General features: G+C 49.8%; 1 protein-coding gene across 10 annotated transcripts in view; it reads right to left on the reverse strand.

Annotated features, from left to right (window-relative positions):
- BRD1 (bromodomain containing 1) overlaps positions 1 to 27,622 on the reverse strand; it is a 56,064-nt gene that overhangs the window by 22,167 nt on the left and 6,275 nt on the right. For all 10 annotated transcript variants that reach the window (XR_011534674.1, XR_011534673.1, XM_070599984.1 and 7 more), the window contains 5 exons: positions 14,178 to 14,334; positions 6,895 to 7,026; positions 6,229 to 6,357; positions 5,449 to 5,761; positions 3,153 to 3,413 (listed from right to left, as the gene is read on the reverse strand). Coding sequence is in view for 8 of the 10 variants with exons in the window: in XM_070599984.1 (XP_070456085.1) it covers positions 3,153 to 3,413; positions 5,449 to 5,761; positions 6,229 to 6,357; positions 6,895 to 7,026; positions 14,178 to 14,334 (992 nt within the window). In the remaining 2 variants the exon portion in view is untranslated. The remainder of the gene's footprint in view (positions 1 to 3,152; positions 3,414 to 5,448; positions 5,762 to 6,228; positions 6,358 to 6,894; positions 7,027 to 14,177; positions 14,335 to 27,622) is intronic.

The following is a 27,622-nucleotide window of genomic DNA, read 5'->3' on the forward strand; positions in this document are numbered from 1 at the left end:
AAGAACAGTTCTACAATACTTTACACACCTGGCACCAACTACAACAACCCAGTGCTCCCGTATCAAAGCCACAGAAAGTTTGGGACAATCACAATGAATGAATTAGCCATTTCTGACCCACAACTGTACACCATCATAGCGCCATCCCTGCCTCGTGCTCCCTCCCCTCACAATCCTAAAAGGAGAACACGACACATATGTACGTGTCACACCACGTGAAACGTCCTTTTACAAACACGGCAGGGTCCTTGTGTGGTACAGCGTGATGTGTGCATAAAGCAGGACCCACCAAACTGCAAGCCCACGGGCTGGACAGAAGCTCAGCTCCTTGAACTGACGCAGACTCTCTGGAGCCTTCAGAAAGGAGAAAGGCACAGTCTTGACACAGCGAAGACAGAACGCAACTCACGACCTAAAACCCCAACAACTGGAAGTGAACGCTCCATTCAGCGACCTGGGGACAGTGGCCTGTGCCCCGCCCTTCCACCTCCAGCTGGAACTGAGCCTCACAGCTCCACAGTCAACATAGGGAACAGCCCCAAACTGAAACCCCAATGGCCAAGGAGTTAACAGCAACAGCAGAGCTGCTGGAGCACTGCCCCCAACTGCAAGGAGTGCTGGAAGGGGACTGGGCCTGCTGCTGACCCCACAGCCACGGCCACCTGCAGGTCTCAACTCCAGGGGCCAATCAGAGGGACCTCCTTCAGACAAGGGCGTCTCAGCGGGCCTGACACCCAACGATTACTTCCCTGTTCAAGTTTCTTCAAACGGAAACCACGTAAATGTTAAATTACAATTAAGTGACACACTATGTTTGATATTAAAGAATTACTACTTTTTTGGGTATGAAACAATATTATAGTTATGAGTCCTCGTCTTTCAGAAGATTCTTCGGTTTTGGCACATGATAAGTATCGTGAGTTCACATTTCTGTCCTAACTCACAAATATGTTTTTGGCTGTCTTCAACATGTATGCAATTAAATATAATTAAACATAAATAAATACTTACAGTGGGCACTCCCTCCCTCCCTTCCCCACCCCTTCAGCCACCTTTCCCATCACCTGAAAGGAAAATGCCCATTCCATGTATTTAGTCATTTTTAACAAGAAGCCTAACACTCCGCAGGTGACTGTCAGAGCTCACTCTGTGTGCACTTCCTTTAAAAGGACCCAGGGCCACAGAGCAGTAAAGGTGGCCTTCCAGGGGAACAGGCTCGCTCCTGCCCGGTGTGAGGGGGCCTAACTGGGGGACTCTCGCCTGGCAGGTGAGGCTCGCGATGCCAGGAGGAAGCCCGTGGCGAGGAGGAGAGAGGTCACACAGTGCTCTGTAGTGAGAAGGCCAGGCTGCTGGGGAGGAGAAGGCACTCAGTGGAGCCATCCTGACAATGGGGAACTGACTTGTTGACAAGCTTTTTCCTCAACTCACTCTTTTCAGTGCAAATAATACACAAAGATGGGTTTCCTTAAGTAAGCGAAACACATCACCTTGGTCAGAGAGCTGGGCAGCGGGAGGCGGGCTGGCCAGGAGAAAGGCGTATGCCCCACACCGGACCCCATCCTACTCCCAAGGACCTGCCAGGGCACAAAAGGGAGGCAGCCCAGGATCCTAGATAGGTCTGGCTGTCAAAGGTCCCTGTGAGCAAGTGCCTCTCAGAACAAAACCCATCAGGGCCTCAAAGGCAGGGGGACATCGTGTGCTCACAGCAGAGGCTTCCACATTGAAGGGCCACGCTGTTCTGTTCTACAGACCAACTACCATTTACATCACCCTAAAGAGAAGTTGCAGAGTCTGCATCTGACAATACAGTAACCTAACGAGAGGAGCCATAACGCTGAAACAAACCCAGTGTGAAGCGAGGCGAGGCTGCGTGAACAGGTCTCAGCTGTGCGCACAGGAAGCCGTCTTCTCAGAGGAAGGAGACTCAAGGCTTCTGGCTCTGCCTCCACCCGCTGCCTCAAGCAACAGGCTAAAGGCGGACACACAGGCACTGCCTCACCTCAGAGGGACCAGCCAGAAGCTGGCAGGCTTACTGGCCAGGCCTGGCTGGATCGTGGTGCCCCAGACAGGAGACACTGCGTGGTCATTACAGGAATATGGCAGGGTGGCACCCGCTGATACAGATGTCCACAGCAGACCAAAGTTTTTTTTCAAAAGCAAATTGTAGAATAATTTTGTATGTGTCTGGTTTCAATGTTTTTGCTACTCTTATTTGGACATGCCGAAAAAGACTCAGAAAGATTATAAACCAAACTTCTAACAGTTGTGGTGGGAGGAGTCTTATTCCTCTGTTTTGTGTAACTAAAATGTGTTGACTCTAAAATACAAAAGAAAAGCAAAAAAGAGTGGGAAGAGTATTCCACCATGTCCCATATGCTCACACAACACAGTCGAAAGCTGTCACCTCAAGTCCCCTTCATCGGACACAGGGCTGCCAAAGCAGCCACCTCCACCAAAGGTCGCGTGTGCACTGGGGGTTTCTAGTTTTCCTACTGGGCAGATGGGTTTCTTCTCTATGTGTTTTCTATCCATAAAAACATCCTGATGTCTAGCTCTTTTCCCAGATACACTCCAACTATGACTAAGGTAAGTTCTCATCTTTCAAGGCTATTCAAGCGAAGTGCAAGAATGCTGCTGAGAAGGGGGCCATGTCTGGGGGACCTGCAGGCAGCCCATGTGGTCGGCCGGCCCTGAGAGCAGGCAGCTCTGGTTCAGCTTCCTGCTCCCCAGTGACCGGTGTGTTACGTTCCCACCCTTCAAAACACCAGAAGGATCATATAAGTGAGGACAGTTTAAAACAGCCCTTTCAAAATGCTGCATTTGATAACCTAGCGCATAATTAAATGGCTCTCCCTCTATTTACACAGCACAACAAAAATAATCCTTACTCCAATCGCACAAGCCACTTTTACTCTGGATGGTTGTGTAAGACCTAAACCACTCTTTTTAAATGGTTTTTCAGAACCAATCTGAAAAAAATTCTTATTCTATTCCTTAAGCTTTGTAATATTCAAGTGCCAAAATAAAGCACAGATGGCAGGAACCATAAGAAAACAAAATACCAGTGGGTGGGGGCTTTGTGAATTTCAAGACACAAAGTCAGTGGTGACTCCTGAGACTCAGTTAAGACTGACACTGAGCTGTGTGCTTACCTTCCTCCCCAGTCTCCTGCCCCAGCCGAGCACCTTCCTCTTCAAAGCTTCCAATACCTGATTCTGCAGGCGGGGGCTGGCTGTGCTGCTGGCTCAGCTTGTTTCGAAGAAGAGCGATTTCTTTTTTTAGTAACTTGGCCCGCTTGCTCCTTGACCCGCTGGACTTCATGGAGCACGTGAGGTCCAATTTGTCCAGCAGCTCTCTCAGCTGCTCCTCCAAGACCATGTGGGCCCTGTTGGCCGGGTTCAGCAACCTGTCCACTGAAGTCAAAGGACACACTTCCATTAGCCATCAAATGCTGGTAGTGCCTTCTAAGACAAGAAAAGCTTACTCGTCCCTACTGCCCCTTAAATCACCCTTAGCTGAGGCCCCAGCACTGCCCTGTGATGCAGAGGCACAGGCCCCACCCACTGGGAGCCCCAAAGGCCCCTCCACCCATGCCCTGAACCCACAAAAGGCCGCTGCAACAGGGAGACACGCATTTCACTCTGTGGCTATCAGGACAATCCTGGAGGAGTCTCTATGTCTACGGCTGGTGAGGGACAGGTGGGCACAGGGCACCGAAGCAGAGACACAGCCCAAGTGATGCCCACAGCCTCTCCTGGCTCACCATCACTCTACACCTTCTCATGAAGACAAGCTGCCTGTGCCAGGCAAGGCACAACAGAAAGACCCAAAAGAGCCCACACGCACAAGAGCACCTGTGCTGGCTCGTGCAAGTGCACCAACTTGGAGCCACGTGTACATCACAACTGATGTCTGAGCTCAAGTCTGCAGACTTTAGGTCGTGTGGCTTCATTAAAACTGGGCTGCTAAACTCACAGATAATTCTGAATTTTAGGTACATTTACCACAATAATCCCCAGCAATTTCAATTTCTGCAAAACACTATAGTTTATAAAGCACAAATTACCTTAAATTAGTGAGAAGTGGCTAACAAAAGAAACTACTCTTCAGAACTACCTGAAATAAAAGTGAGAGCAAACAAGAGAGAGAGAGGAAGCTAAAGCCTCACTGGGCAGAAGCCCATGCAGCCCCAGCCTCCAGGAACAGCCTGTCGTTAAAGCAACTGTCTTTTTTACAAAGTAAACAAGACGTCAGAACACGGAAATCAATAAGAATGCCTAAAACACAACAGCTCAGCTTGTAGTCATAAATCATTGTTCCAACAAACCTTCATAGATGAACCACCTCAAAAACCTTCACATAAATAAAACTCATGTCCTTTGAAGCCCCAAAGGAAAACACCTTGGACTATCTTGTTGATCCTTAAGCAGAGGAGGACCAGCCATGTGTGCACCATGGGCCTCGGCTCAGCGTGAGGCACTTGGTGCCCACATGTACTTAACGGGCAAGGAGAGGAGCACCCAGTGCATGGGACATGTGGCCACTAGCTCACCTATGTCCCTTCCCAGATACTGAGGAAGGAAACATCAGGACTTCTCAGCCTTAATTTTCGCCTTAGAGAAAACCTGGATGTTCAAGTTTACTCAGGCAACGCCAAGGCAACTTGTAGGCCATTTTCTGAAAGGCCTGACACGGAGCAGTCCCAAGCCCCTTCTCGTTCCAGGGAGCTCAGTGGTGGCCAGAGCATGACACAGTGAGGGGAGCCCTCAGTTTCCAAGGATCAGAACAAGTGAGCAGACAAGTGGGCAGACAGCCCCCGGGTTTCTGAGGAGCACATGCCCATGCTCAGGGGGAGGCACAGCCCCAAGTCTGGAGGCCTTTCTGCCACGTGTGCACACCAGGAGTAAAGGGTCTGGGGGAAAGCCAGCCAGAGTTCTTGTGCTTGTCTTATTCACTGTGAAACTCAGCCAACAACCTCCCTCTAGCCACAAGACACCCTAGGAAGTCGATCAAAGGACCCCCCGAGGGACAAGTCCCCAACTAAACTGCTGCCTGGTCTGTATCAGGTAGACCTGGGCTGTCCGAGACAGGGCCGCTGGCCACATGTCTCTCGAGTGGACACTTGAAACATGGCTGGTCTGAAAAGAGACATGCCATGAGTATAAAATACATACCAGGTGGCAAAGAGAAAACTAAAAAACATGAGAAATATCCTCAGTAGTTTGTACGTTATTACACGTTGAAATCACGATATTTCAGATATACTGGGTTAAAGATACATTAATAAAATAAATTTTCACCTCTTTTTTCCCCTTTTTTCACAAGGCTACTAGAAAATTTGAAGTTACTTATGTGGTTTGCACTGTATTTCTACTGTGCCATGCCAGTGCAGAGTCTGCGGGAAAGGAACTCTCCCATCTGTTCCTGGACGCAGGGCCCAGTGCTTACCGTCGTCCCAGGAGAAAGGCCGCCGAGGGGCTGCAGCAGGCCGCTCAGGCAGGTGCATCCCCGAGGCCTCCTCGAAGCCGATGCTGTCCACCTGGCGCCTGGCCTGCCTCAGAACAACACCGCCCTGATCACGCAGTCTCACTGCGGCTCTATAAAACACCGTGTCCTTGGCATTGTACTTCATGCAGTTATCTACAATGAGATTAAAATCCTCCTCAAACTCAGTGAGGTTTTTATACCCTTGAGCTTCTAACCGTTTCCTCATTGTGGCAAAGTCCATGGGATGTTTAATGTGATCCAAATAATCTGGTACCTAATTTCAGGGAGGAAAAATCATCATTTACAAACAAAGAAGGACTTTTATTCATTCTATATAACCAATACACCCGTTATACATGAGAGCCACATGTGCACGCACACACACGTACACACACAGCACAAATGATGCTCACACAGTAACAAGCAGCAGCACTGAGACACACCAAACTTAAAACTCACACCCTTCCAGGGACCCGCCTGACTCAAATTCCTTTATTAAAAATCCAATAACCGGTGCACTGGTCTGGGCAGACACCCGCCAACTGCCAAGAGTCTCTTTCTGCAGAACAACTCTCACCTCTCTCACTTCCAGTATTTTACAATGAAATGTATCACTTTTATGATTTAAAAAAAATCTTAAATAAAATTGAGAAATTACGAATACAAGTAAACGTATACTCTAGGTAACGTTTATTAATTAAGTAGCAGAGCAAACCCGGTCAGGAGCGCGTGAACACCCACCTCCTTCAGGCTCACCGGCTGGGCAAATATGCGAGCCGGGTCCTTCTCTTGCAGCTGGTCCAGCACGGAGCGCAGCAGCACCGTGAGCGGGGTTAGCCGCAGCTCCAGGGCCATCTGCTCCACTTTCACCTGCAGGACAACAGGACTTAGTGTCAACACTCGCCATGGAACCCTCTCTGAGAAGTTGCACCTCCTGCCTCGCGAGTGCTCGGCATCATCACATGTCCCACAGCCAATAAAGGCTCCTACTTGAAACGCTGTCACACATTTCTTCTTGGCCGTTGCCCAGCAAACTGCCCACGGCCTATGTCGAGGTACATCACACATAGCTCTCCCCTCCTCACCACCGTGTGCCAGCAGGCTCCCACTTTCCCTGGCACAATGCCGTCACAGCACACCGAAGTGGACACCACACTGCCCCCGTGCTACCCCCTCCATAAAGCCACCTGCAATCCAGGGCTGGCAGTCACCTGGCCTGCACCCTGAGGAAGGACAGTTTAGGAGGGCAGGCGGCAAGGGCTGCAGGTCCAGAACGCTGCAGGCTGCATGGCCAACCCCTGGGACTGGCTCTGGGGCGTCTTCAGTCCATGGCCTGTGAAGCCCACTTGGGGTCTGTGAACCGCCCTGGGGATGCTCAAAGGGGGAGAGCCCCGCATGGAGCCTCACCTGCTCCCGCTTGAGCTTCTCACGCTTGCGCAGGAGCTCGATCAGCAGGCGCGCACGCTCCAGGTCATGCCGCAGCCGCTGCCAGTACTTCAGCTTCTCTTTGGCGGCTTGAATCTCCTCGTCATCTTCTCTCTGAGAAAATCAATCCAAAGTTGGCCTCAGACACCCTCACGGTGAGAGCCAGTGGCGGGAACCCAGCTCTGAGCACAAGCCCAGTGACAGCACGTGAAGCTGAAAGCCAGCCCAGGCACTGACCAGCAGAGCCAAGGACGGTCAGGGCAGAAGTGCACAGCCTCTGCCCTGCAGGGAGCCACAGGGTCCCCAAGAGCAGGAGGGGCAAAGAGCCTTCACAGGACTCAAAGAACTGAAGGACCCGCGATGTGGGCACGTGCCTTGACCCCAAGTCAGGAGGAGCCTCGGTGACCAGGCGAGGCCATCATGGACTGGGGCCTCCCACCTTCTGGAAACTGGGAATGGAGGGAGCAACCCGAGAAGACACCAAAACACAGAAAACCCCAGGGCCGAGCCCACTACGGGACGGTCTGTGCGCTGGACATGCCATTTCTCTCAGTTCCATCCACTGCCCACCACTGGGGTCACTGTGGAGGCCCAGCACGAGTGGGTCCACGTCCCCACGCGCCTGCATCCAGCGCCTCCGAAATCGGCGCTCCGTGGTCACCACTGCAGTGCCTCTTCTTGCCTTGATGGGACACCCGTGCCACTGACCTCAACGCGGCCCACAACCAGCCTGTTTCCACTCTAGTGTTTTCAAAACTAAAAATGTTGTACTGAAAAAGCAAAGAAACGCAAGGTGGTGGGAGAGATCAGGGCTGACAAGGGAGGACCCCTCAAAGCACTTGGACCAAGGAGCATGGAAGAGCTACCCTGGCCACAACAGGAGACAAGCAACTTGGCAGACACACACTTGTATGGCAGCCGTCGCACAAGTCCCCGACAAGGCAATCAGAGAGACCTTCCCGGGGCGGGGCCTGCGTTCAAACCCCAGGAAGTTATAACCAAGACACTCCCATGTTCCTGACGACACGTCTCACGCTGGCTTGCTCTGCCCTGCGGACCCATCGGCTGTGACACCCTGCATCTCGTCCACCCTCGCTCTCCTTTTGGGGCTCCCTTCCCTCACAGCAGCCCACTGCCCCCCTGCACTTCCTCATACTTCCTTTCCTGTCCCCCAAGGTTGGCCCAGGCCTTCACATACATCTAACACGGGCACCATCCACTCTTATAGCTGCTGCCCGTCCTCAGCTCCGGGTCACCTTCTACCCGTGTGCTGCCGAGACACAGCACCAGAGTCCACGCACCCGGAGGTAACCCTGCCCGCTAGTGTCCCCATATCACTGAAGGCCCACCCTCTGCTTGACCACAGCTCTACTCCAGGTGGACCCAAGGCGGACCCAGCACAGACGGGGCACTCCCTCACCTCATCCCGAAACCACACTCCACTGAGATACTCAAACCTGTCCCCATCACGGCTTCCAATTGGCATCCGGGACCCTTCTGATTCCAGCAGCCCATGACACCCCAATCCTGTTCCAACTTTATGCGCACGTCTCCCTGGACTGAAGGAGGGTCCCTACCTCAGGCGGCTTTCCTTTACCACCCCTGAGGACACACACAACCCTAAGCCGGGGGCAGGTCGCTCATCAGTTTCCAGAACATACTCCACACTTATCAGGTCCTTTTCTCTCTCTGGACGGCTCTGTCCCTCATGTTTTCACCCCATCCTGTGCAAAGTGAAACCATACCCACAGTGGGGAGGGAGTGTCCCCACCCCCCAGTATCCCCCACCTTGCTGCAACCTTACTCCCAGTCTGACCACCAGGGGCAGAGTGGAAACTGTTGGCACTCAACCCTAAGGCTACATGCACAGGGCTATCCACAGCCCACACTGCTTTCTAAAGGATATTAGGATCTGAAGGCAAACAGTCACCACAGAGAACTGCGAGGGACCTTCACACTACAGCCAGCCAAAGGCAGACAAAGAAGGGACACAGGAGAGGATGAGACCAGAAGAGGCACTCCAGCCAATGAGACTGGCCAGGGGCACAGGGGACGGAGAGGGCTGAACCTGAGCCTCCAAGTTCAACCAGGCTTTCTCTGGCTCCACTGGGAGGTGGACTCAGTGTCCACTAGATGTGAATCACTGGGCTTATTTTCACGTTATTTAAAGTTCTCAGGCATTAAATAGGAGTTAACAGCAATATCAGCTGTATAAATAAGGCCAATAAATGCATAAAAAGGTGGATTCACAAACCAAATTCCCCAAGGGCATCTAGAATTCATCTTGTCCATTAGTTTGAAATAGACACTCTGACAACATCAACCAAAGGGTGTTTAGCCAGGTCAGGACCAGAAATCTTGACTGTAACCCTTACAGTTATCTGCCCTACTGACCGGTGTGCTCACTGCCTGGGCTGGAAGATGACCTGCCTGAGGCCCTGAGGGCCACTCTCCCTGCACACAACAGCCCCACAAGGAAGGGGCCTGCTGACCAGACCCGACTGAGACATGCACGGCCTCCTCTGCTCAAAAGGGACTGAGTTTTCTGACTCTGCTCTTGAGTGGTCTTTATTTCCTATGTGAAAACCAACCCTGACAGTCTCTGTAAAGTGGGATAGAAGTGAAGCTATTTCTACTACCAAAAGGCTATCGGGAAAGAGAATTTTAGAAGACCATGTTTGAAATCTAGCCAGCTTCCACCAGAAGAATGAGAGGAGGACACCCACTGAGTGGAAGGAGGAGACCCAAGTACTGGGGTCGGGGAGATGGCAAGAATCCCCCAGTGAGGACCAGCTTGGTCGGATCAAAACTTCCTGTGCTGGGGGGACACAACTGTCCAGTAGTGAGGGGCAGGCCAGGTCCACGGAGAGAGGGCCCCAGCACATCCACCCAAGTCCCAGGACACTACCAGTGTGTAGGACCTAAAGGGGCAGCAGTCCTAGCCCCTAAAGTGAGACACACATGAAGGGGCCCAGCTTCTGCTGCTAAACCTGATGCCAGCAGCAGTAAGGTGGATGGTGATGCCCCTGCACCCAGCACAGCACGATGACCATGCTGTCCTAAAGCCATGAGACACAGAGGACACGGAGAGGCCCTCCTGTCAGAGGGGAGCATCATGGTGAGCTGGCAGATGTGCTCACTCAAGAGCAGGACAGGATGAACAGGAGCTTCCACCCTCACCCCGCAGCAGGCCTGCAAACCTCCACTCCCAAGAGGCTCTGAAGGATGGTGGCGGACTGGCTCCAGACACGGTCACTATGAAGGCCCCCTGGGAAGGTACCTGCACTTCCCACCCAGTCAAGGCCGCAGGGACCCTGTGCTCACAGCCAGACCAGGCTTCTGTGGGCTCCCAACAGACCACTGCAGAAGAAGTGGGGTCCTGAAGCACTGCAACGCACAGCAGCAAGGTCCCGGCAGGGCCCAGCCTGAGGCGCCTCGCCTGCAGACCAGCTTGTCCCATCTGTCTGTCTCCGTCCTCCACCAGAGATCAGCCAGGGGAGGGAAGGGCTGTACCTGACCTCTTCCAGGACCTGCATCAGGGCAGGCACCCAAAAACATAGACAAATGAGTCAAATTAAACTCTAACATCAGGTATTTTTAAAGTTTCAAAAAACTTTAAAATTGCACCAAGCCTTAAAACGTTCCATGTGGAACATTACTATTTTGGATGCCCCCCCTAAAAATGTCAACCCTCACAGGATGCGGGGGGGGAAGCATGGTTTGGGTGCAGCCCTAACACCTGTCCACCTCCTGTCCTTCCCATGAAGCAGGACCTCACGCCGGAGCACGGGGGTGGCGGGGCCGACCCACGTCTGTGGCTGGTGCCTCCGCAAGCCGCACAAGCGAGTTGTCTACAACCGTGTCAATAACGCTCTCCTGCCAGAACCCTGGTCGAACCAAGCTGCACTAAAAGGCTCTCAGCACCAACCAGTTCGAGTGGTGTAGACTCTACACAGTTCCTCCCAGTTCCTTCTGCCAAGAGAGCTGACACTTCCATTCCCCATCTTCCTGTGATGAATTCATTTTCTATCTGGCAGAATGTGAAATCTAAAACAACTGATCTCAAACCCATGTGTCAGCACCTCTTCTGATAGAGCCTCGGTAGCACGCCTCTTAGTGCGCAGTACACCCATCTCCCTCCCTCCCAATGCGCTCCTCCCTCCTGGCTTCCCCAACCCCATTCCCCTGCTGCCCCCAGTCCCACTCACAGACCACACAGGCCGAGTTGAGCCTGAGCTGAGCCCCCGCATGTCCTCCGCCAGTTTCTAACGGGCCTGTGTGCACAAGAGGCAACAAGCCGCCATTTAGAGCATGGCTCGCCAGGGGCTGTATGAAAGGAGAATCCCCTCCAGCCCTAAGATGAGAATCCTGGGTCTGCATTCTCTGCTTCCCTCCATTTCTCTGCCATTGCTGGAGTGAAGACTAAGGCCTCTGTCCTACCTCTGTCACAATCTCCCTTCAGCGCCCCGCCTCTCACACTGGATGCCTTGCAGACTCTGGCCCCAACTTCGCAGCCCAACTTTCAAAGAGCTCCCAAGACTGGCCCCAGGCAAGCCGCGCACCCTACTCTTCCTGCTGCGCAGCATCCTCGATACCCCCCACACCCTGCGGTCAGCACGCCCCAACAACGTACCAGCTCCGGGCCAATCACTCCTGCCTGCCCACCAGTCCTGGCACAGCCCTGAGGGGGAACCCAAACTCCATTCCCAAAGAGGAGCAGCAACAAGTCTGCAGCACATCAGCTAATGAGACGTCACTCACAAAGATCCCAGGAGCAACACATAGCTTTGGGATGGACTCCACAGGTCGAACACATAGGTTTCGGATGGACTCTGACTTAGTGAGGGCAGGACGCACATGGCCCCCAGGGTCAGCAGCACACATGATGAGACACGAGGGATATGTCCAAGGCAGTCAGCAGTCCCAATACCTCATGGAGCGGGCAGGCAGGCGCTGGGCGGCTATTTGGCGGGCCGGCAGCACTTGGAGACACACACACAGCCCAGCCTCATCCACACAGGCATCCAGTGAAGCCAAGAACTCAAATTGAAGGAGCCCCCTTCGGTGAGCTGGAATATTCAATCCGCCGCCCCCGACTCCAGCAAGCCTCACCATCCTAAGGCACGGGAGGCAACACCAGGTCTGCACAAAGGCCTGAGCCCATCTCGAGGTCTGTCCCACACCACTATCTAAGACAGTGTCCTTGCATGTTTCATGGGATGTGACTCAGGGCACTATGGGCACCAAGACACCCACACCCAGCCCTGGGCCACCAGGTGAAGGAGTGGCCCAACCATCACCCCTCAGAGGGGCAGTGGGTCCCAGAAGCACCTGCAGCCCTTGAGGCACCTATTTACCTGGAGATGAAAAGGGTCAAGGGGTATGGCCCACCCCATGAGACCTCGAGTCTTAACAGTTTCTCTGTGGTCTCCGAAAAGTATAAAAAAGATATTAAAATCCAAATTTAAAAAAAAAGCATTTAAATATATAAATACTTTAAATTACCTGTTTGTCACCATAGTAGAAATAGCAAAAGTTAAGAGGAGGGGTCCCTAGGAATGACATCAATGTCCTAGTGGGGGCACGAGGTGGGGAGGGACACATTCGGCCTGGGAGTCACGCTGGGACTGAGAAGAAGGGATGGCAGAGAGACAAAAAGTGGCATCTCAAGACATAATGGGGGGCCAGCCCCATGGCCAAGTGGTTGAGTTCATGCACTCTGCTTCGGCGGCCCAGAGTTTCGCTGGTTCAGATCCTGGGCGCGGACATGGCAGAGCTCATCAGGCCACACTGAGGCGGTGTCCCACATGCCACAACTAGAAGGACCCACAACTAAAAAAATATACAACTAAGTACCGGGGGTACTTGGGGAGAAAAAGCTGGAAAAAAAAAAAAGAAGACTGGCAACAGTTGTTAGCTCAGGTGCCAAGCTTAAAAAAAAAAGACATAACGGAATGAAAAATACGTTGATTCACTCAACGATCACAAACTTTCACCTAGGCCTCTGTTCTGTGCCAGGGACTGTGGAGTGTGGCAACATGAGGGACAGGGATTCTCACTCAGTAAAGGACCAACTTTACAACCAAGCAGCCTCCCAAGGAGTCATGCCCCAACCCCAGAACACAGTGAAGGGAGCAACGTTGAGTGGTAGGCCAGGAACACTCCACCGCAGAGAACCCCACAAACCAGGAACCTGCTGGATCCAGAGAGCCCTATCCCCAGCCACCCAGGGGGCACAACGTCCTGCCATGTCTGACAGCATCCCTTCGGCCTCGCTCAGCTGCCTGGTGACTCAGGATGGAAAGGGAGAGAGCAGCAGAGCTGGTAAGATGGTGGTGCTGGCAGCCGCACAGGGATCTGATACAAAGTTGTCAGAAGAACAGCTCTGGTACGCAACCAGGACGGCAGTGAGGGGACCCTGATCAGGCTCCACTCTTCGCTGAGTCCTCCCGTCTCTCAGCCCAAGGAGGTGGCTGAGCCCAGAGGCCAAGCACAGACAGCTCTTCCTACAAAGCTGGCCACTCCTCACAGCATAAAGTGAGGAGACAACGCCAGTCAAAAATTTTGGGCAACGTGCAAAAGAACCATTTTTGCTTTCAGTTTATTTTTAAGACATCTTAGAGACCCAATTTCTTACTTTCAAAATCCGTTCTTCCAGAACTGCTTTACAATTATCAGTGGTTCTATAAACCCAAATTAACTACTAAAATGTTAGAGCCTACATGGTTTTATTCTTTTAAACAGCACAATCCCTGCCCCTTCTCCCTTATCTCAGCTCCCATCCCCTTCCCTTCCCACTGCAGTCAATGCTAAACCAGCCTTCAGAGCAAAACCCTAAAAAGAGATCACCCCATGGACAACGTTCCCGGAACCCAAACTCCTGCCCCACACAGACTTGTGCCTCACCTCCTGCTGCTCCCTGCCCGGGGCCCCCACCCAGGCTGTCAGCCTGGTAATGGCTTCCCAGGCATGCCCAGAGTGTGCGGATTGGAGAAGGAAGCAGAACTCAAAACTGCAGGACACCAGGCGACGTGGCTGGATGAGAGCAACCTGCACAACTCACAGCTCAAGAGCTCAGGGCACACATGGGTCCTTGTTCGCTTGTAGGACTAGACAAGACCGGGGTTTTTAGACAAGGAGTCTGGGGCCCGAGGCTGGCAACATATCCAGCCAGAAGCAGGCACTCCCTCCTCAGAGTTGCTGTGTCTGCTCACTGTGTGAGGGGGCAAGAGAGAGACACTGAGAAGTGTGCGAGGGCCACGTACCTGCTGCGTGTTTCTGTGGGACTGCAAGCTGGACTGGAGTCGCCGCAGCAGGGGGGCGCCATTTCTGGACAGCCTTTTGAGTAGCCAGTAGCTGTGGGCTCTCTCAACAAACTGCTTCTTCCGCTGAATGGCCACCTGATTCGCAATCCTATTTAACCTAAAACATGGAAAAACTCAGAGTTTAGCTTTAAAGCAGTACAGTAATACATTTTCAATTTTCCTCTCAGCCATGGCACATGTAATTGCTGCCTCCTGTGTCTCTGGTTCTGCTGAAACAAAGTCCACGACCTCCAACCATCTGCAGGTTTCACTCACATCTAATTCACTCAAGTGTCTCTCAGATCAAACATCTAAAAAGAAAACACGCTGAGCAAAGCTTTGAATGTTTCTAATTCTTCACGTTATGCTGTGCACATGCACGCTGACCTTAACCAGCGTCCAGTGGAAGCTTCGCCAGCTGCAGTGTACGTGTGAAGAGATTCCTCAAGAACTGTGTGCTCTCATGAAGGGTGGGCAAGTGTGGGGCACTGGTCCCACTTGGTCATCTCAAAGAGGAAAAGAGGTGAGACAACTTGAGGTAGAAGCAGCTGACGGGTCAGGGCTGAAGACAGAGAGTAGCTATTAGTCACTAAAATGACAAAAGGCATCTTGAAGGTTCTTGTGAGACCTCATCCTTCTAGGGACTATAAAATGCAAAGGGTTTGTAAAAGACACTTGCATGAGGGGAAATGATGATCATTTAAAAACCCTTAAAGGCCAGGGGCTGGCCCCGTGGCTGAGTGGTTGAGTTCGCGCACTCCGCTGCAGGCGGCCCAGTGTTTCGTTGGTTCGAATCCTGGGCGCGGACATGGCACTGCTCGTCAAACCACGCTGAGGCAGCGTCCCACATGCCACAACTAGAAGGACCCACAACGAAGAATATACAACTATGTACTAGGGGGCTTTGGGGAGAAAAAGGAAAAAAATAAAATCTTTAAAAAAAAAATAAAATAAAATAAAATAAAACCCTTAAAGGCCAGACAGAAAGCTTCCATGTCCCTGTTGTTAGCTGTCCTGCTGAAACAAAGACTGATTCATCAATTTACCTCACGAGGACATGAAAGATAACATAAATTCAATCATGAACTAAAAACTTAACAGAACAAAAATACAAAATGCAACAAGAAGACATTCCTCATTGTGCACCAAACATCAAAATTTCAGGACATAAATCAAGGAATTTTAAGACCAAATTTTCTAAAGAATGCAAAGCAGAAGTTCTACAAAATAATCAATGAACAAAACTGTCACAACACTCCCAGTCATGTCACGTCCAGACTCGCAATGTTCCTTCTCTTAAAAACAACGGCTCCGGCTCATTTCCAAGATTGCTCCAAATCATGCTGCTGGTCAGCCTCTGTGCTGAATTTGAAGGATGCACACCATGTGTGGCTGCCCTCCTCCTGGGGCCACCAAGACCCACACACCACGCAGTGAGCCAATGCCACCTCTTCTGGCAGGACACAGCTTGAGCATCAGTCCTGCAGAGGGACCAACCAAGGAACTGAATTTGGGGGCAGCTCCATGCCAGACACAGGCTGGGGGCTTTGCAAGAGTGGCCCTGTGAGTGGCCTTCGGGCCAAATCCAGCCCCAAGAAGGCGCCCAGATCTTCCACAGGCAAATGCAGAGCCCAAGTTCAAGTGTGGCCACTGCCTGACCGGGACCGCAGGGCACGCTGGTCTGCACCCTCAAGGACACTTGGTCATATAGCCTCAGCAGGAAGCAGAGACAGGATGCCCACCAGCAGTAACCAGCACAGCTCCAATGTCCCCTGAGGGCTCCCGCAGAAGGCACACCAAGGAAGGCAGGCACTGCTCACAGCCCCCACGGACAAAGCTCCTTGTCTGTGGATGGGGCTGGGCTGGTGCTGGGCACCACACAAGGGCCGTTTTTGGTAGGGTCTTGTTTTTACCATTTTTAATGAGGCATAACTCAAGTGCAGTGAAGTGCATAAATTCTAAGGCATACAGTTCCATGGATCTCTACACATGCAGAGAGAGATTTTAACACATATACATACTCAGTTATTTCAATGGTCAAACAAGGCAATCTAGATAAAAGTACTTTTTAACAATTTCAAGGTCCAAAGAAATGCTGTTTGGCAACATGTTATAAATAAAGATTCTGAACCTAATGAAACAAGCCACCATCTCCCCTAGAGTCAGGATTTCTGACCCATAAGCAGTCCACAGGTGTGAGCAACAAAGCCTTTGATGAAAATATATTTAAAGCTATACTAAACTGTTTACTGAAAAACTGCATTCTGAGCACTGATTCTACCTCACAAGCTCCAGAGAGTCATGAAGAAGGAACAGGGCTGGGGCTGAGCACAGAGGCTGCAACGGCACAGACACTGACCACGTGCCTCCTGGAAGGACACACAGCGCCGCCCGGGAAGCAGAGGTGCCAACACTGAACACATCCATCACATCAACCCTGCACCCATCGAGCCCCTACCCCAACCACCAATTCACAGCAAGTGGAAGGCAGAGGAATGTGCTAACCCACACCACCGAAACACAGTCGACACACGCCCAGCCAAGGGACAGGGACCTGGAAACCCAAGACAGGACAGGGAGCCGGCTCCCTCAACAATTAACCTCCAGAGAGAAAGAGACCAACAGGGACCTTTAAAAGAGGAGAGCCTTAAAGGCACAGTAAACCCTGCTGAGGAAGAGGGCTAGGAGGGAAGGCCCACACAGTTGAGGACAGAGGTGGTCTTGGGGATGGGAAGGGGTCGCCAAGGGGGCTGGGAGGCTGGCCAGGTCCCGTGTTCTCAAGTGGATGGTAGTTATGAGAGTGTTTACCCCACAGTAATTCATTAAACTATGCATTTGTTTTATGTAACTTTCTGATTCTGTATTACAAATATTTTTTTAAAAAATACAATATTTGGCAAGAGTATATTCAAAGGACCAAGTTTATTTTCTCAAGCCTTTCTGAATATCTCATCAACAAGCTACCTCCAAATGAAAGATAAACAGGCACAGCTGACAGATACATGGTGAGTTCTGCTGACAGTCTCGAGGACACGTCAGAAGGAGACAGTGAACAACTCTCGGCAGCAGGTTACTCTAACCTCTGCAGGCCAGGGGCTGCCCACTCTCAGCTTCTGGAGAAACTGAAGGAGGACCCAACTGAAGGTCTGTTGATAAACATCAGTTTGTGAGTCTGGCATATAACATGGAAGGAAATTTTAAAAATTGAGTACACTGCTCAACAAAACTGCTTTCATACTATCTACTTACCTATGTGATCAAGGTTTCCAGCACTTGCGTCTCTAATAACAAAATCCAAGACTAGAATTAAGGGAGAAGCTGCCCCAGCACAGCAGCACATCCGTCCATGGAAATGCTCACTCATCCTTTTAAAGCCTCGTCTTGTTAAGAGATGCACCCATTACGTGACACTTACAGTTAAGAACCTTCAAGTTGTACATTTGTTTTGCTCAGGTGTGTACTGACAATCCTAACAACAACTTGATCTGGAAGAAACCCCAACCCTGGAAGTCCAGTGAGAGTGACATACAGATCAACACAGGGACGGCGGCTGGATAGCAGCCGGCACTGGGTGGGGGACGCGGGGGCAAACTGCCAGCCCACCCAGATCCCACTGAATTCACTCTCACAGTGATGAGCCTTTTAACACATGCATACTTTCAACATACCTTTCCACTATTTGACCTTGGGGTAAAAATGCTGGACTTCAGCTGAAAAAATGTGCAAGGTACTACACTGCTTTTCAAAATTACTTTGATGGGTTATATCGAAAATGCCTCTTAGAAGGGAGAAAGGCTGATTTGTCACGTGTGAGGAGTCTGACTGAAGAGGTGAAGGAAAAAAACAAAGTAAAAGACAATAAAGAGAAGAATGCATCCCAGAACCTGAGGCGCAGCACCGTGCTGGTGACTGTTAATGACACGGTACATGGCCCTCAAAAGCTGACACGAGCAGTTTTACTGTTCTCACCATGACAGCAACTACGTGAGGTGAAGGCTGTGTTAACGAACTTTCTCAGGCTAAACATTCAGGATACACGTGTGTATCAAATCATCACACTGTACACCCTAAACTGACAATATCATATGTCAATTATCTCTCTATAAACCAGGGGAAAAAAGACAAATGAGCAAAAATTAATGAACAGGAAACAAGAACACATGAGAAAGTCTCATGAAAACCAAAACTCTGTTCTTTGAAAAGACTAAACAAACTTTCGTAACCACTGAACCACCGAAAGACAGAGAACAAAAACAATGTTAGCAGTGGATAAGGACAAAGGAAACACATCCAACTGAAAATGAGTATCATGAAAACCGAGATGTAAAACAAACCTGTAAGAAAAGGTAACCTCCCAAAACGGACTTGTGAAAAAAAGAAAACCTAAATACATTCATATAACAATTATTTTAGAAACTGAATCAATAGTTTTAAATGTTCCTCCTACTCCCAAAAGAAAAGGAAAAGGAAAAGATGATTTTCCAGAAGAGGTTTATCATTAGAAGATCAGATCAGCCCAATCTTGTCCCACCAACCAGAAAGAGAAGAGAGGCATCCAACTCAGACCAGGTAAGTGTACAAAACAAGGGCCTTGGGGGAAAGAGGTCAGAGGCCAAACTCACTTGCAAACATGCATGCAAAACTGAAACAGCGGCCGGCCTGGTGACGCAGAGGTTAAGTTCGCACTTTCTGCTTCAGCGGCCCAGGGTTCACCAGTTTGGATCCCGGGTGCGGACATGGCACCACTTGGAAAGCCATGCTGTGGTAGGCGTGCCACAGATAAAGTAGAGGAGGATGGGCAAAGATGTTAGCTCAGGGCCAGTGTTCCTCAGCAAAAAGAGGAGGAATGGCAGCAGATGTTAGCTCAGGGCTAATCTTCCTCAAAAAAAAAAAACTGAAACAGAATACCCAAACCAAATCCACTTGAGTATAAAAAACACTTCACACCATAAGCAAGGACAAGAGGGTTTGTCCCAGGAAGGTAAGGGTGGTCTTGAAATTAGCAGTCCTACAAACAACTTGCATATCATCAGATAAGGGAGCAGACCGTGATCATCTTAAAAGATCTGGAAAAGCAATGAATCAACCTTGACCTGCAACACCCAACACGTGCCAAGCAGCAAGGGTCCTGTGAGCATGGCTGGGAGACGTTCATCCTGAGACCTGAGCGAGCCTCATCTCAGGGAAGACTGGGAGCTGCTCCTCGAAATTGGGGCCAAGACCAAGATGCCTACCATCCCTCCTGCTCCTACGAGAACCAAAGGGGATATTCTCACCAACATGAAGGAGAGGAAACTTAATGGTTTAAGGACCCGATGTGCACAATCTTTATAAAGGGAGAAATATAAAACATAACTGAATGACAATAAAAATGCTCTAAACAAGTAGAGACACTCAATGACAAACGACGCTAGCGAGAGAGAAAAATATCATAAATAAACAAATCCTCTCCAAATTGGTCTGTAGATGCCATGGAATTTCCAAGTTCCCAAGAGGGTTTAAACTGTCAAGAAAGCTGACAAGATGACTCCAAAACTTACATGAAAGACCCACGGGTGAACAAGAACCACACATGTCTGATGAACTTGCCCCAGCAGAGACAGAGACGCCTCCCAGAGCTGCAGGCAGCCATGGAAGCAGACCCGCCCACCCAGGGACACTGGCCAGTAGCTGGAAGTGCAGACGGATCTCTAGGGAAAGGAGAAATGACTCAGGAAGTGATGAGAGAACAAATGGTCATCCACACTGAAAAATAAAACCATACTTTCACCTCATAAGAAAGCGCTGATTCCACAAGTGACCCAGCACTTCCAAGGGATAGATGCCCCGGGACACTTCAGGGAGCAAAGCAAAGACCCATTCTGGGGGCTGTCATGCTACAGGGAGGCTGACCACTGCAGCAAAGACACACCCAACAAATCAAGGCATTTGAGCAAAACTGGTCACGCTAAAGTCAGAGGAGGGCAACAAGGGACAGGAAAGGCCATTTGAAAGCTTTCAGAAGAAAATCTTGAGGCCCTCAGAGAAATGAAGGGTTATTTAAACAAGATATGATAAGCATTAGCCATAAAATAAAATACGTCAAAATATATAAAAAATAATAAAAGGCAATCCCTTGGAAAGCACCAGAACCAAGGCAAGGATGTCTGCTCTCACTCTGACAAATCAGCTCTGGGCTGGCAGTCCTGGTCGGGGCTGAGTTTGGATAAAGACAAAAAAGTGAAGGAGGGAAAAGCCAGCCCAAACTGTCATTTTCATAGATATTGTCCCCAAAGATAATCTAAGAGAAACTACAATGTACTACATCAATCTAAAAAAACCTGAATCTATACAATCAGCAAAAAATGCTAATTTTAAAAAACACTATAATATTAAATTTCTTATGGAGAAAACTATGAACTCTCTTGAAGACATTAAAGAAGTTCTAGTGAGCATCGAGGCTAGGCCACGCTTTCGTATTCAAGTAAAACCAGTGGCGCAGAGCTAGGGCTTCCTGAAGGAACACGAACATCACAGGGACTCTAACCAGAAGCTGAGAGGATGAGGAAGAACGAGGGGGCTGGCCCTACGCAGATCAGGGCTCGGCGAGGCCACTGTATGGTTCTGAGACAGGGGGGCCAGAGGTGCAAGGACAGGGCCATGAGTGCTGGAAGCCAGCAGGTCCAGCCAGGAAGGACTGGCTGTGTGTGCAGGAAGACATACAGTAGACCCCTCCTGTTGCATCTGACAATTGGTTGCAGGAAGACTAGAGACTCCTGGAGGAAACACAGCAGGGACAGAGTTCTTAGGACACAAACAATACACTGGAAAAGGCACTGAAATTAACAAACTTCAGTTCATCAAGACAGTGTAAGATTATGGTTATGTTTTTAAGAATCCTAACGCTATCTACACTGACATATTTATGGATGAAATGATGTGACTGGGATCTGCCTCAAAATGATGGAAAGGAAGGAGCAGGTAAGGGAGACTGGGCAGGTGCATCAACTGTTGAAGCTGGGTCACAAGACAGGCAGGCTCTCCCCACTTAGATTTTCAAATTTCGAAAGATTTTTTTAAAGACATCATTAAAAATGAGGAGATAAGCCAAGGGGAAGACATCCGTAAAGAATACAACCTAACCAACTAACCACACAGGCTTGAGGCAGAGGCCTACCTGGCCCCAGGGACACACACAAAACCCGCAGTCCAATGAAAAGGAAGACACACACCAGGTCATGCTGGGGGCATCATGCCAATACCAAAAAACACTGCGCTGTGAAGCGGGAAAGCTCTGGCATCAGCAGCATGGATGGCTGTGACACCACCGCCCACTAGCAAGGAGTGGGCATTGGGAACTAACAAACTTGAGTCAGAATGAACCAGACCCACTGCAACGCCAAATGACATGTACACGTGACAACACTGTTCAATGTCAATGTGTAAACCTACACCAGACTGCATGCACACAAGTGTAGAAAAGCCAGAAAAATATGGATTAGAGGAACCCACCACCAATTTACAGTGAGTGGCTGCTGTGAGGAGGGGCAGGCTAACAGGACTGGAGAGATCCCAAAGGGACTTGGAGTGTTCATTTAATGTTGTTTCTTTAAAAAAACTGCTACAAACACACAACTCAACAACAAAAAATCAAACAACCCGATCAAAAAATGGGCAGGAGACATGAACAGACATTTCTCCAAAGAAGACACACGGATGGCCAATAGGCACATGAAAAGATGTTCATCATTGCTGATCGTCAGGGAAATGCAAATCAAAACTACACTAAGATATCACCTTACACCCATTAGAATGACAAAAATTAACTAAAACAAATAGTAACAAATGTTGGAGAGGTTGTGGAGAAAAAGGAGCCCTCATACACTGCTGGTGGGAATGCAAACTGGTGCAGCCACTATGGAAAACAGTATGGAGATTCCTCAAAAAATTAAAAATAGGACTACCATACAATCCAGCTATCCCACTACGGGGTATCTATCCAAAGACCTTGAAGTCAGCAATTCCAAAAGTCCTATGCACCCCAAAGTTCATTGCAGCATTATTTACAATAGCCAAGACGTGGAGGCAACCAAAGTGCCCATCAACAGATATCTGGATAAAAAAATGTGGTATATATATACAATGGAATACCACTCAGCCGTAAAAAAGAACAAAATCATCCCATTTGCAACAACATGGATGGACCTTGAGGGAATTATGTTAAGTGAAATAAGCCAGACAGAGAAGGACAATCTCTGTATGACTCCACTCGTATGAGGAATTTACACATGTGGACAGAGATCAGATTAGTGGCTACCAGGGGAAAGGGGGGGGGGGTGGGTGGGCAAAAAGGGTGAAGGGTTGCACCTACAACACGACTGACAGACAATAATGTACAACTGAAATTTCACAAAATTGTAGCCTATCATTAACTCAATAAAAAAATTCTTTAAAAAACCTGTTACATTTGATAAATGAGTATGTTAGTCTCTAGTTTATTCTTTGTTTTTAAACTTTGTATACAAAAATCATGAACAGGGAAAAACGCCATTAAAAAATTATTCCTACCTGCAAATGTGCATAGACACTGGAAGAAGGCCCTTGTGATGTTCTCAGGAGTCATCTCTGGAGAGTGGGATCTGCCCTCCCTTTTTAATATTTTCTGAATTCTCTGCATCTTTATAATGGGCACAACTCACTTTTAGAACAGCTCAGAAGTCAGACAGAGGTAAAATCTGACCCTCTAGACCTTAAAAACCCAGAATTTGCCTCAGGAAGGAAGTGGTTCTGTGCACAATGGCTCCTGGGAGAACCCCCTGCCCAGCGTAGCAACGGTCAGGACCATCTACACCCTCCCTGGGGCTCGAGACGCATGGATGACAGTCACAGAGCCCTGAGATCATCGGGGTGCACACGCTCACACATTCCAGCCAGGCCTTGCCACCACCCACGGTCATTGCAAGGAGGCTGCCTGCAGCAGAGGTCTCCTCTGGGCTAACTCACCAGGAGCCAAGATTCATGGGGTCAGGTCGACAGTGACAGCCAGATGGGCAGAGCCCAATTTTATTAGAAATCCCACCAGATGCTTGCCCCCCAAAAGCTGCCCTGATCTTGCCAGCCACACCCATGAGCCCACATCAGTGCCGGGTCCTGCGGGGGTGGACCTCTCTGAAAACCAGCACCACAGTGACATGAGAAGGGAAAACTGGAGGGAGGACTGAGGTAGACACTCATTTCCAGCCCTCACAGGGAAGATGACCAACAGGCACAACATTTGGGTCGAGTATGAACCCAGAATACTCTATTAAAGGGGGAAGAGGCGTCGTCTTCACAAACAGTACATCTCAGCAGACCCTGAGATGCTTTGGAAATGTCCAGAACAAAGGAGCCTGACCAGGACTGGTCCTGACTGGAGGTGGAGGCGGCTACAAGGGCAGCTCGATCCTTCCCGCCTCACTGCAGTCAGATGACAGGAACCCCGCACTGTGCCCACCCAACGGTCAGCCCTGGTCTTAGGTGATGTGCACTGTAGCAGAGGGGCGCATGGAATCACCTTCGGAAGGGTGCAAGGACACGTGTGCCTGCTCCATGTGTAGGGCAAATGGGATAAAACATTAACAAGAGAAGACTCCAGGGAAAGGGGATTTGAGTGTTCCTTGTTCTCCTTATTTTTGCAATATTTTGTAAATTTGGAGTTTTTTCCAAATAAAAAACTGAAATAAAGATACTATCCAAGACCCAATACCAGTCTCTGCGTGTGCCTATGGAGGAAGTCTCCAGTAACATTCAAAACACTATTAGTCTGTCTATCCCACTGCTGACTAAGGGTACTGACTCAAATTGTCAATCAAAAATGACATTTCCCACGTGTCAGCCCAAGTAACCCTGAGGCTGGAATGATGGTGAGATTGTGTGTGGCAATTATCCAATACCAGTATTAAAGAAAACGTCAAATCTTCAACTCTCTGTCTCCCAAAAGTAAGCAAATACAGTGAACGTGAACAGAAATGGCAAAATTTCGGTACTCTGGCAGGTTCTTCCCGTGAACTGAGAGCCTGCTCTGCACACCTCAGATGCCTGGGGAAGAGACCCAGGCCCAGTGGGATGGTGAGGATGCTGGAGCAGTGAGCAGAGCAAACCGGCAGAGAGTGGGCAACACCAGAGCAGTCCCAGCAGAGGAGGCCACCAAGCAGAGCCCCCAGGAGGGGCCCAATGGTGGCTTGGGAGAGGCAGGGCGTGAGCCGAGGTGTCTAAATGCTCCAGTGACCATGGTGTGTGGCCCACAGCACTGCACTCAGAGATAGTAATTTTAGTTCAATAAATACAGGCATCTCCTGAAAGAGTCCAATGCATCCGAAGAGCATCCTGACAGTGGTGAAAGACACATCCTTTAAGCATGCAGATTTTTGTCCCAGCACTATTTTTACTCACTTCAGCTCTTTTGATCAAAACAAATCTGCTCACCAGATGTACCATATCCCGCCTCACCGGAGGAACACCCTTGCAGGCTGGGGAGCCTGGAGACAGAGGGAAAAGCTGACAGCCTGGACCAGGACAGACTTGCACAATGAGACACCCAGCCACCCCTCATCTGAATTAAAAAACCAAGGAAAGCAATGAAGTCTAAGTAGGGCGACAATTAGAATATTTAAAATAGCTCTAGGGAAATACTCTACCACAAGGGATTCTCCCCTCAGACGGCAAGAGCTGTAGAGGCGACTCAGTCGTGGCACACTGCTAAGTGACCACAAGGAGAGATCTGGCAGCAAGGTAAACACAGCCCTGCTTCTCCACATAACATGCATTTCACAACCTGCAGTTTCCACTTTTTGGTTTGGTTTTTAGTCCTTTCCAGAGTAGCTGCTGCTTTAGACACTACACAGGCCATTCCACTGAGGACCCCGGGGAGAGCTGCCACGCTTGCCCAGCGTGGGCTCTGTGACCTGCCTCCAGCAGCACATCCTCAGGATTCAACACGCAGGCCCATGCTGGCCACTGTGGGGATCAGAGTAGGGCTTCCACCTGGAAGGGCCGAGCCAGCACTTCTCTCATTTCTCCAATCCACAGCACACTGGAACTTTGATAAAATATAATAAAATTAACTGCCAGAAACATGAAAAAAAAAAAAGACATACAAAACTCAAGTCCTAACTTTTTACTATTACACCCAATAAGCATAAAATTCCTCTGTCCAATGGCTACTAAGTGCTCATCCTCCCATTTCTTTTTTTTTTTAAGACTTTATTTTTCCTTTTTCTCCCCAAAGCCCCCCGGTACATAGTTGTATATTTTTAGTTGTGGGTCCTTCTAGTTGTGGCATGTGGGACGCCACCTCAGCATGGCCTGACGAGCGGTGCCATGTCCGCGCCCAGGATCTGAACCGGCGAAACTCCAGGCCGCTGAAGCGGAGCGTGCGAACTTAACCACCCGGCCACAGGGCTGGCTCCACCCTCCCATTTCTGTCCTCATCTGGCATCTGGACAGCAAGAGGGCACCCACCAGCAGCACCCTCAAGAAAAGAGAGCTGTGCACCCGATCCTCATCCTCATCATCAAGTAACAACTTACCTCATAGACATCTGCACTGGATAACATACATGTAAATGGTCCGAGTGGCCAAAAGGACCAGGCCAGAGACCAGACCAACACAGCACTTCAGCCTATTGGTTCATTACAGGTCATCCTCCCCACAGATGAGGAGTGACATCCAAGCGCAGCCAAAGAGAGGAGAGTCACTACATCTGGTGCTCTGAGGGAGCTCAGTTAATTACTCCAAGGGAACCAGGAGGCTCCAACTCCAGTCCCTCTGTCTGACCTGTCCCCTTCCCCAGTGCCCTCCTCGACTGACCCCTTCCCTCCCGCAAAGCAGCAGGAGATGAATAAAGAACCAGAGAAGAATCCAATTAGAAGAGTGACTACACCAGGAAAAGATACTGCTCGGGACACAAAAAGAGCTGTAACAGCACCTGCTAAAATGCTGATTTTTCTTGGAGGAGAAGGCAAAAAAGGGGGAGAAAGAGGAATTTCCTCTCTTTAGACTTGACTTTTTGTATTTTCCCCAGTCTTAAACATGTTGTTTCTCTGCTGGAAAACCATTTTTACTTTAATGAAGGTAGGTGAGGGAGAGAAGACACAGACACCAACCCCACATAACCCCAAGACATTAGGACAACTCCTCAAGAGTCACTTAAAGTATCTCTGCAGCTTCAGGCCACACTAAAGGCTGGGACCCTCACAGGCAGAAGGACCAAGGCTGCCAATGACCAAACCAGACCCGATCTGCCCCACCAGGGCAGAGCACGGCATTCCACCAACGTGCCAGGCAGGCTGGTCAACCCTAGACCCCGCAGCCTGATTCCACTGTCTTAGTTCTTAAATGGGTAAGCAAAGTCTCAGAATACCCCCGTCTTTATTTCAGAGCATCATCATCAAGTAACAACTTATTTACTTAGAGAAGTAAAAAGCAATCTTGGTGGCTTAAAAATACTAAATATTTAAAAAATCAAACATATCCTCCTCCTCTCATTTAGAACAGACTGTAACTTAGAATTAGTTGGTCTCAGTTATCTTTTTTATCTGAAAACTTAATTTTTAAACCAAATTACAAAAGCACTTACAGTCCCTGTTTCTCCCCCTCCAGCCTTATAGCAGCTGACTCTTCTCTCTGCAGGTAATAAGGCAGATCCTCTTCTGCTGAGATCTCCAAAGAAACTGGGTGGATGGATCCCATATCCCTCTTCCAGCACCACAGGTCTGCTCCCAAGCTTGCCTCAGAACACTGTTGTAGCAGAAGCTCTCAACAGGTCCTGCACCAAAGGCCGCAGAGACTGCCCAGCTTCCCCCTGCACAAGGCATGCCTGGCTTCACCCCAATCTACATTCTGCAGGGGCCTCCTGCACACACCAAAGGTTAACACCACGGTCCTAAGAATGTGGCCGCCAGATCAGCCGCACCTCAGGCCACAGCTTCAGGATAAGAGCAGCTGCTGGCCAGCCTGGGCCTCCCTTCACCTCCAGCACCTACCCTGATGACCCATGGGGTAGTCCCACATAAGGTTACCAATGGACCAAGGGCAACTGGGAGATCTTCCTCAGGTGGTAAGGTAGCCCAAAACACCAGGGTCTCTCACAGACTCTAAGCAACGCAGAGGGCAAGGCCTGAGGCCTGGAACACTAATACAGACACATCTTTGTCTCTACTCCAAACTGAACTAACAGTTTATTCCTAAATTAAGAGAAGAAAAAAATAAACATGGGCCAGACTACATAGGACATGGTTTAGCTACATCACCTGCTTCGAAATATTTAGGTCCAAAGCACAAGTTTTGTTCTCGATCAGAACTGGTCATCTTAGACCCTCAAGTGCCTGAATTTTCAAATTTTTCAAAGGAGTGCTTTCCCCTGCAGCCCCACAGGACAGGCCCGGTGT

This window comes from Equus przewalskii, chromosome 29 (assembly GCF_037783145.1).
Source record: "Equus przewalskii isolate Varuska chromosome 29, EquPr2, whole genome shotgun sequence".
NCBI classification, from domain to species: domain Eukaryota; kingdom Metazoa; phylum Chordata; class Mammalia; order Perissodactyla; family Equidae; genus Equus; species Equus przewalskii.